Source organism: Cucumis melo, chromosome 1 (genome assembly GCF_025177605.1).
Source record: "Cucumis melo cultivar AY chromosome 1, USDA_Cmelo_AY_1.0, whole genome shotgun sequence".
NCBI lineage: Eukaryota > Viridiplantae > Streptophyta > Magnoliopsida > Cucurbitales > Cucurbitaceae > Cucumis > Cucumis melo.
The window spans coordinates 9,325,251-9,336,599 of record NC_066857.1 but is presented as its reverse complement, the minus strand read 5'-3'; the positions used below and the strand labels follow the sequence as shown (position 1 = coordinate 9,336,599).

Below are 11,349 nucleotides of genomic sequence, written 5' to 3'. Positions count from 1 at the left end.
CAGATTTTGTTTCATATTTCAAGATTTGCATGGTTCAACAAATATGTGTTTGTCAAATAAATCTATTTTTATGTTTTTATTATATCAAAATTTGAGTTTTAAAATTTAAAATGCTTAATTTTATTAGATACATATCGAAACATTTAGGAATACAATATGTAATTAATGTTATAAATTCGGTTCATTTTTTAATATAATATGTATTATGTAGGGGTCTTTTGAAAAAATATAAAAAAACAGCAAAATATTTAGGGCCGACAAGAAGAATAGCAAAATTAGAGATTTACTTTGGATAAATGACAATTTTATTTTTAAATTGACAAAATAGCAAAACAGAAAATTTTTAAATAATAAATGGGAGAACAATGCCTTAAATGCCCCTACCTAATTGACAAATGTGATTTCTAAATACATTTGTAACAGAATCCACAAATACCTTGTAATTAATACAAACTATGCACTCACATCCACAAATACCCTATAATTAATACAAACTATGCACCCACACTTAGGGCATGACTACTCAAGGACGGAGGCTTCTTCAACGGCGAGGAGAGCACGCCCTGGTGCGGCTGCGTGCTACGGAGAAGAATGGATGGTGCAACAAGCTCCATGCGAATGGGAGATCGTGACGGTGGCGGCTGCGTTCGTGGAGATGCGACAACAGTGATCGGAGCTTCGTGGACAAACACCGGTTGGAGCAGACACAATCCACTCGCTTCAGATTCGAATGTTGCGACGTAGAGGAGATGGCTGACAAAAAGGGGAGCAACTCGGGATGTGCGGCTTGGGCTAACGATGAACAGAAGCTTGACGGAGAACTAAGGTGACGGTGGCGGCTTCGACGGACGGAGGGAGATTGTCACCTGAGATCTCGATGGAGAGAAGAGAGGCAGGGGCGGCGGCAGCCAGGTGATTTCGAAGAAGAAGAAGATGAGAATGTGGGGGTGGGGGGGCTGCGACTGAGATGAAAAAGATGATGATGAATTTAGGGTTTTAAAAAAATATATAATAATAATAATATAGTTCATATTATATATATATTATAATATTATAAAATATATATATATTTTTTCTTTTTTCTTTACCATTTCAAACTTAAATAACTTTAACACCCAACAAAATAAATTATCTAAAATTAATGGATTGTACATTATCTTTGGCATAATTTTAGGAATTCAACTTAAGAATCTAAAATTAATACACTATATTTTGTATCCTAATAATTAGAGAATGTTAACTAATGACATATCTTTAGGGATTGTTCAAACAATATAATATTTTTTTATTTAGTTAAGAATTATTGTTTACAAATACGTGATATGTGATATTTTGTTTGATTTTTTTTATCTCAACAAATACACTGACATGGCAGAATCTTAGGAATCTAATGTTAGCAATGCAAAATTAATGATTTTTCATAAATAATTTAGAAAATAGAAATGTTAAAATTAAGAGAATGTAAACTTAATTTATTATGTGTGTTTTTTTGGTAAGTAATTTAGAAAATAAAAAATAATGAGAGTGGAAGGTTGAATTTTGGCATGATTTTAGGTAGGAGTTGAATTTTGAATTTTGAATTTAAAGTTAACTCATTTACCAAATATAATTATTTAAATATAATTATTTCCATTATATTTGCCATGATTTTAGGGAAGGATTGGTATGTGGTGAGTAAAAAATTGAATCTTTTAAATTCTTTTTCATCATACTAATTAATTATTGCATTATCTTTGCCATGATTTTACGGAAGGATTCACTTTTGAATGTATAATTCCAAAAAGGAAAATATTGAATATTTGAAATTATTTTTTGTTAATATTATTTTGAATATAAACTTAACTAATTTAATAAAGATAATTATTTGCATTAAATTTGTCATGATTTTAGAGAATGATCGGTATCTAAGTGCGTTTAAAATTTGAATCTTTTAAATTAATTTTCGTTAATTTTTTAATATTTTTGTTAATAATTAATTATTTCATTATCTTTGCCATGATTTTAGGGAGGGATTCACTTTTGAATGTATAATCCCAAAAAGGAAAAAAATGAATACTTAAAACTCTTTTTCGTTAATTTCTTATTTTTTTTATCATAATAATTAATTATTGCATTATATAATTTTGAATCTATAATACTTTGGATAAAATATTAAATACGTGAAGTTATTTTTGATTAATTTGAAGGTAAAAATCAGGATAATTAGGGGATATTGAAACCAATTGAATATGTTTAGGGATCTCTCAAGAAATATAATAATTTTTTGATTTAGTTAATAATTATCATAAGTGGATGTGTTTACAAATACACTGTAATCGTGATATGTGATATTTTATTTGATTTTTTGATCTCACAAAATAGACTGTATTTATATATGGACAATTGTCATCCGTGAAAGGGTAATTTCGGGCAAAAAAAAAAAGTGGAAAAATATTCAAGGCAAAGTTTTGCCATAAATAAAAAAAATAACAATTTGCTATTTTCTATTTTCTATTCTTATATTTGCCATTTTCACAGATTCCCCAAATATTTACACTCTATAAAATAATTTCCAAAACGAAAAAAACCTATAGGCCCACCGTGTAAAATATCAAAAATGTCCCGTCAACCACGCACGCGTAATATATTTGCAATCGTTTAGATTTGATTATTGTTTGATACGCGATCATTTAGATATGACTACAATTTATCTTTTCAATTCCATCGTTTAATTTTGTTACACGGTCGTTTAATTTGGTTACGTTTAAATTTGGTTACACGATTGTTTAGATTTGATCATTTAGATTTGGGGACCCAAATCTAAATGATTTTTTTTTCAAATTTTGGTACACGATTATTTAGATTTCTTTGCACGACCGTTTACTTTTTTACACGATTGTTTACTTTTTTTTACACAATCGTTTACATTTGGCTACTCCAATCCAAATGATTTTTTTTCAAGATTCTTTATACTGGATCGTTTGCATTTGGCTACTCCAATCTAAATTATTTTTTTTCAAGATTCTTTATACACGATCTTTTAGATTTTGCTATTTTTTGTACATACTGTAAAAAAAGAAAAAGAAGAAAGATGATGGAAAAAAATCGCAACTAAAAAAAGAAGAGGAAAAGTAGAAAGACGATGGAAAAGCAAAAAAAAAGAGGAAAATATGAAAAACGATGGAAAGATTAAACGACGTAAATAAAGAATTGAAAAATAAGAAAAATGATGGAAAGAAATTGCAGAAAAAAATAGGAAAAAAGAAAGACGAAATCGCAGGACGATGAAAGAAATAACAGAAGGAAGAAGAATCGAAGAAATATGGAAGGGAAAACCTAAAATATTTAAAAAATGACTAACTTTATGAGTTTTGTTATACGGGTCATAAATAGTTTGGTGTTTTTTGACATTTACAAAAATTTCCCTATTATGTATTGTATTATAAAATATATTATTGTATAAATATGTTCAGTTAAATTACAAGATTGATCTCTATGATTTTAAAAATATAGATTTTAGTCTATATGGTTTATAATTAGAGTTTAGTTCCCTTGATTTGATGGAGTCATAGAAAACAATCATGTTGACATGAACTATTTACGAAGGTTTTTCAAATAATAAGGATTATATACGAGGTTTCAAACTGTAAAGATTAGGGGGTTGTTTGGCCCTCAGATTATGAAGGAGTGGTGTCACACCTCGCCCGCGAGCCTTCTAACTCATCATGCGAGACACGACGTGACTTGAGTATCTCTAACGCATTAAACGCCAAAGACACTCAATCTTTAGGTCCTTAAGCTTTACTTAATCGCCTCATTACTTTCCTCTGTCTTAACCTAGCTTTACGAATACTTTTAGGCGATATTCATTCTTAACAAAAAGAAGTGAACCTAACTAAAACTTACTTTGATAAGCGTTTTACAACAACTTTTACAACAAATACATACACACATCTCTTAAAATTTAAAAGGGTAAAACGTCTTGGCAGCCTTCTCACCTAGCAAGCCCTTCAAACTCCTCTTAATTAACACCTAACTCCTGGAAGATGACATCTAAAAACGTAAGTCTAAACACTCAGTGAGGTTTTAGGAAATCCTTTTCGTTATACCAGGGAGAATACCACTTCATATAAAATAGAAACATCAATTAATAATAACATTTCATTTTGCATAACACACATTAGTTACCATACAATCCTCTTGCCAAGGATCTCGGACCATTATTTATGCTAGGTCACATAAATTCGAGTTTAGATTACTGTAACAACAACATTCGAGAATATATAGATTCGTCCTTGTTGCTCAGGTCGTTAAGCTTAATAGGCTCCTTTCAACGTATTAGCCGACCTGTCATCACCATGTAGCCCCTTTCATCCCATGGTTGCCTTGATTAATTATGTGCACATAATAGTTAGCTCATTAACAGGAAGTACCTGATGGTTTGAACACCATTTCATAATCATTGAAACACAAAGCATGCTTTAAAACATAATAAACATGCTTTAAACATAGAATAGACTTTACTTAAAAATCTCTTTAGAAACATTTGTATTGAAATCATCACTTCAAATCAATAAACACTTTAATAAATAAGGCTTAAAATCATTTAAATACTTGAAGAAAACACTCACCAAACTAAACCTTAAACCTAAATTGCTTCTACTTTCATCTTCTCATGTAAACAAAATGGCAGCACTTCAACTCCTTAGATTTCCTCTTAAATTGAGTAGAAAAACAACAGTTAAAGGTTTGATCTTAACCCCTATTTATACTACTTCTTAACCGAGCTTAGTCTTCCTTAAATCCTTGTCCTCTCGTCAGCTACTACCCTTAGTGGTGCACGTGTAAGCTTAAGGTTTAACCTAAACATGCTTAACTTAATCTTTACACATGGCCCATTAAGTAACTTAAGAAATTTTTTAGAAGTTTCCTTACTTCTTCTTGCCTAGTCCTTCTTCTCACATAATGCCTTAATCGCATAGTAGTACTTAAACTTCAAAAGTCTTCCTCGTGAACTACCTTAGTCCTCTACTTCTTATTGCCTAACCTTACTTCAAAACGCTTAGTTCAAATCACTTAGCCAAAATTTTACTTCTTTGTTATTAATTTAGGTGCGGGTCTTACAAGTGGAGTGCTCCATGTTTTGCCCAAGGGTTATTATTGTTGGAATTTGTGTCCTAAAACTCGTAGTTTATAGTTAAAATTATATTCTATTCAATAAAGTGGTTATTGATAACTTATTAGTGAAAATAGAATACTATAATCTTGAATCCAATAAACTAAGGTCTCGAGATTATCTAGTGTAGACTTGAACTTTACGTAAAGACATAAATGTGGATCAAGTTCGAGTTTATAGCCCAAACGGTTTATCTTGTATGAATAAGATTGAGCGCGTTATTTCGAGACCACTATGGATGCAGCCTGCTCTGTAGTTAGTATAAACGAAGTGATTCTGAATCGTTCATGTAAAAGCATGGGATGAGGCATCCTATGTAAAGAGTTTACATAAGACTCAAACCGTGAAATAATCACTTTTAAGTTATAACACTGTTAACTATATAAACTGACTATTTCGATTATGATGACCTAGATAACTTAATCTTAATCTTGAGCTAACTATGAATTTCTATTCAAACGTTATTATCCTTAAATCTGCATAGGTGAGGGCAGCTCAACAATGTTGTCCCAATAAGCCTTCCATTTTAAGGGTAAGACCGGATGAATGGCTAGGGACATAGGATGCAAGACGAAATTCACTCTTACCTGCTTTAGGGTTAGTAGATAGATTATTTCCTTAAGGACTGAATCCAAGTCTTGAACAAGGGATCCCACCCTCTCATTGGCTCGAGAGGGATTCGGTGTAAAAGGTTTGACCTTAAACCAAATGTTTAATAGTGGATCAGTGGGACTTAAGGAACAAGATGTAGTTTCAGGGGTAAAACGGTATTTTGACCCAATCAAGGTTACAAACAACTTGTGAAGGATTAACTTACTGATCATGGTTATATCAAATGGACACAAATATATTTATAGTGAGGGGAGTGTAATTATGAAACTTTAGTGGAATGATCCGTTAGTTAACGAACATTGATTAGCTCGATCTAAAAGGGTTTAGCCAGCTAATCTCGAATCGTTGGAGCCCATGGTATGTAGGTCCATTAGGTTCCTCTGCTAGCTCATATGGAATTAACTTAGAACAATATGTAGGAACAATTCGAATTGTTCGAATTAGGTAGAGAGAGAAACCAATGAATATATGTGATATAATCGTCGATTATAGAATGTTAAGTTTAAATGCAATTTAAATATTAAAAATACGAATACTGATTCATATTCGAAAGCTCGAAAATGATATAAATGGTCAAAGTTGTAAAAAGTCAAAATGTTGACTTTTGACTTTGAAAAGTCAAACTTTGACCTGTTTTATATTCAAATGTGATATGAATGTGGATTCATGCTCGGGAGGTCGAAATTAGTCAAAACGGAGAAAATGATAAAAAGTCAAAATATTGACTTTTGACTTGAAAAAGTCAAAGTTTGACTTTGATTTTAATGGTCAAATGACCAAAATGCCCTTGGACTAAGTTAGTGGAAAAATTCAACATTTTGTTGGATAATCCCACCAACACTTAGTGGGATAAGTGATTACATGAGATGTAGACATCTAGTCCACTAAGTTCTACTGATGATTAGTGGATTATTAGATGTTGAGATTTAATAAATTAATTACATGCAAAACTTATTTACAAGTCAAGTTTCAAAATTTTGAGAATTTTTTGTCAAAATTTATTTTTTTAGTTTTTACAAAACTTTGCCAAACTTTTCTCCCAATCTCAACCTAATTTCCACCTCAAAATTCCACCTCTTTCAATATTCCTTCACTTAATAGGTCCCACAACTCGATTCTAAGTCTGGAGAATAGCGAGTCAACACTAATGGTGGTCTCGGTTCGTGATCATGAGGTGATTTTGAGGATTGGAAAGCTACAAAGGTAAGTTTGTTCCTTAACCGTAATTTAGTTTGAATTAAGTCTTTTTTAAGCATGTTAACTTCTAAATTAGTTTAGATGCATCCAGAGTAATTTGTGATCTGTTCTTCTACTGCGCATGTCTCGTTTTTCCATCAATTATATCCCTAAGATTAGGGTTAAGACTATTCTACTTCTTCTTCTATTTCTCCTTTGTTACTATTTCTCCCTCTCCCTTTCTCCTTTGTCACTATTCCTTACTCCTCAATTTCTCCTCTGTCACTATTTCTCACTCACTTAAGGGTTATTATATATTTTACAAATTTTAACTATGCGACAAGAAAAATCATCTAATGAATTTTGTTAGGAAAAATAAATTAGAAGAAAATCCACTTTGAAAAATTAACGTAGGAAAAATAGTTAGGAAAAATAAATTACAAAAAATACATTTGCAAAAATAACCTAGTAAAAATTACATATGAAAAATAAATTAGAAAAAATATTTTAGAAAAATTTTCTTTCCAAAAATTTAGAAAATTTGTGTTAAATGATTAATGCGCTTAAACGTAATATGAAAAATCAATTGTCTAAACTTAGAAAAAATGGCCATTCAAAATTTTATCAATTTATTTCAAGTTTTCAAAAATAAAAAAAAACAAAATGGATAATCAACAACTTCCGACAATACTTGCTACAGAAATAAATAAACATAATAAAAATAAGTATTGATAATTAATTGGTTGTGTAGTGGGTAAAATGAAACTATACTTGTATTTCCATTGAATCAAAATTTAATTTTTTGAGCTTTTATTTCTAAATAAATCAGAATAATTTTCCAAAATAAAAAAATAAAAAATCTAATTCTATTTGTTTTTTTTTTATTGAAAATCTACAGATTCAACAGAAAATAAAATTTGAATGAAGAACCAAATTTGTATCAAAGAAAAGATGCATCATAATGCATATTTTTTAAGAAGACAATTTGTGTTATAAAAGAATGATAGTATGATAAAAAAGAAAAAAAAGAATAAAAAAAAACTAAAAAACTAAGTTTGAAGCTTATTGAATGAACATCATAATTAACAAGATTTAATAAAATCAATTGAAGAAAAATGTGTATTTCATGTACGGTATATATATAAAAAACCCAGATTATAATAGTCTTTGCCCAAATACAACTTATAATAACACAAATTATAATAATCTTCATCCAAATGCATACTATTATAATTCCCAAACTATTATAAGTTACTCATCACTTCAAACGCCCACTATAATCCTACTTTCTCTAAACCATATGGATTACATTTATGATTTAACTAATTTTTTAAATATAAATTATATTTATAAATAAATTGATAATAATTTTTTATCAACTAAATTTTAGTAGATAAAAGGATTTGTTTTATAATTTATAAATATATAAAAAAAAAGAAGCATAAAATACATCTTTCTTGAGTAGAATACATTGTTTTAAAATTTTTCTTTTCGGATTTTGCACCAAACTTTAATAATTATTATCAACTAAACTCTGGAAAAAAAAAAAAAAGAAGTGAAAGATAAGGTTATCAATTTTGGACCCGACTTGTTTTTTCTTTATTTTTTTTCTCTCTTCCAAAAAGGAAATAGGAAATAGGTGAAATCATCGGTCGTTGCAAGTCAATTCCTAAATATTATAATATTCATTCGCATGAGGACATCTATGACGAACTTCCAATAAAAGCAACTGGGCAGCACGAATTGATCTTCTCACTCGTTCATCCTTATCAGACCCTCTTCTCGACGCCTTTCTTCTTCTATTCCTCTATTTTCAGGTGAATATACTCCTCATTTCTCTTACTGGGTGGTTCTTGATATTTTTTTCTCGATCATTGACTCGTTGTTTTGATTTCGGCCGTTTGACTGGAATTTTTTCTACTTTCTGAATTTTCCTTCCGATTCTTCCTTTTCTCTGATGTGGGTGTGTGTCATCGGGGTGAATTTTGGATTAATTGTTTCTCTTGTGTTCCAATTCCCTGCCCTTGTGTTGTTCTTCAGAAAACGTTTTGTGATGGATCGGAATTTAACTGTAATTTGTAGCGGTTTTGATTCCCTTTGTTGTTGTTTAGAACTGTGAGCCGGAAAAGGAGCAAGTCAAGGTTCAATGTGTTACTTTCCTGTTCAGTGCTACTTAAATCACCTCCACAATCAATTGGATAGATTATAGCGTATTTGATTTTCAGTATAATACTCAACATGTGACTTATTGATACTATTAATGAAAAAGAATGACATTAAATTGGTTCGGAGCTAAGACGCTACCTCGACACCGTTGTAAACTCAAAAGCTTATCCTAGTAGGTTATGGTATCTTTAATCTTTAGCATAAGACTAAACATTTGACTATTGATGCTAATTAATGAAAAAGAATGACAATAAAGTGGTTAGGATCTAGGATCCTACTTTGATACCATTATGAACCCAAAAGCTTATACTTCTATACTGGTAGGTTATGGTATATTTAATCTTTTGTCGTTGTACACGTGTTTCAAAGTTCTTGTTCTTTTAGAAACATGGTGTATAAATTGTACAGATAGAAAAGTTGTTTTGCAAACTAGGGGGTAATGATAATGAAAAAGGTTGTTCTTCTTTCCTTTGTTCTCAGGCCACATTTCTCAGGTGTGCAAACATCAAGTATGAAAGAGGAGTCAAATTGTAAAAGAATTGCAAGTATGTCAAGATCAGCTAAAAAAAGTGAATTGGTTAGGAATGTAGAAGAGAAAAGGAAGCAGCAAGAGTCTCTGATTCCCTATGTTCATGAAGACTGCGTTTCAAATATCCTCATTAGACTCCCACTTGACTCACTTCATAGATCAATGTTTGTTTGTAAGCACTGGTTCAATATCATATGCAGCCCGACATTTGTTGAGACTCATTTCCGTTGTTCTGAATCAGTTTTAATCTTCAATGCACCAACTCGTTATGAAGAAACTTCCCCCCATTTTACTCCATCACTCCCACATTCTAGAAAATCAAACACCTTCTCAATTGAAGCAAAGTATATGCAGTCTTCTGAATCTCTCTCTTTGTTCCATAACTTGGAGCCCACTTCAAAGACATTCATTCAGTTTTTAGAATTTCAAGATGGAATTAGCAATGTAGGAGAGTACAGCTTAAGTTGCTTTGGACAGATTCGAGCGACCTGCAATGGTTTGATATTGCTTGATAACAAATTGAAGATAGGGGGATTGATAGTTATTAATCCAGTGACCAGGAAGCTGACTGCTCTTCCTCCAGGAACTTTGAATTCATCACATAATGAATCTTATGGATTTGCGTATGACTATGTTTCAGGCAGATACAAGGTCGTTCACTTGTTTCGCGATGCATTATTGTATATCAGTTGTGAGATATTTATTCTTGGTACTGAAAAGTGGAGAGCTGTAGATGGACCTCCTTTTGGTCTCTTTGGTTGGTTTGGATATAAACCTGTTGAAGCCATAGGAGCCCTCCACTGGATCCCACAAGTTAACCACAGCAATTGCATCGTATCATTGGAAATCGAGAATGAAAAGTTTCAAACGATACCACTTCCAAACAGTTGCAATAGGTATGATGGAATTGTTGAAATTGGCTCTTCTCTAAGCTATGTCACACATAAGGAGACCCACACAGATATTTGGATCTTGAAGGGCTTGTCTGGGGAAGTATGGATAAAACAGCATAGCATCAACATAGGTTGCAGAATGGATATGGTTCCACTTTTGAGTTTCAGAATAAGAGGAGACCTCATTTTCAAATCAAAAGATGGTTTTTTTTACATCTACGACTTTGAATTGCGATCAATTACTAAAGTTGAGAATAAAAAACGACTCCGCTTGTCATCAGATTTCCTTTTTCCTCATGTCAACAGCATGGTCTCTTGGAGTAGCAGTTAGAAATCTAAAGTCAGTTTGCATTGAAGATGCATCTTGGGAGATATTATTATTTACTATATTAATCTGATTAAGCATGTCTTGTTCTTTTTTAGGTTCTGTATATGAGACTTTGAGATGAGTTTAAAAATTATTCTTTCTGATCACCAATTTGTTGTCCCTTTCTTTCACTTGTTTCTGTATTAACAATATTTTGGCCCAAAATATGAGCAGAGACAAGCTGATCATGCTTTCCTTAACTCGTAATAGACGAGTTAGGCGATCCAACTGGTTTAGTCAAGTGTTTCGTTTGAAGCCAAATAAAATTGGAAGATAAACTTGGTAAGAAGCACCTCTTCCAGTTCTGTTTGGCTTCAATTCTTCCATGTCTGTCTTTGGGCGTCAATAATCCATTTTCTTCTCTGTTATGAATCTGCTTTAAGATGCTAAACACTTCCTATTTTTTACGTTGTATCTACATATAGCATTTTTTTTCTCGATTTTTACATCA

At 31.4% G+C, this 11,349-nt stretch overlaps 1 protein-coding gene across 1 annotated transcript; it reads left to right on the top strand.

The window, feature by feature from the left end:
- Positions 1-8,567: 8,567 nt before the first annotated feature.
- LOC103500415 (F-box protein CPR1-like) lies at positions 8,568-11,005 on the top strand. The gene is made up of 2 exons (XM_008463710.3): positions 8,568-8,760; positions 9,590-11,005. Exon 2 carries the CDS (start codon positions 9,621-9,623, stop codon positions 10,860-10,862), a length of 1,242 nt encoding a protein of 413 aa, XP_008461932.2. The 5' UTR covers positions 8,568-8,760; positions 9,590-9,620; the 3' UTR covers positions 10,863-11,005.
- The last annotated feature ends 344 nt before the right edge of the window (positions 11,006-11,349 follow it).

Excerpts from the sequence above, each read along its gene's own strand:
- LOC103500415 (XM_008463710.3), top strand. The coding sequence starts at position 9,621 with ATGAAAGAGGAGTCAAATTGTAAAAGAATTGCAAGTATGTCAAGATCA.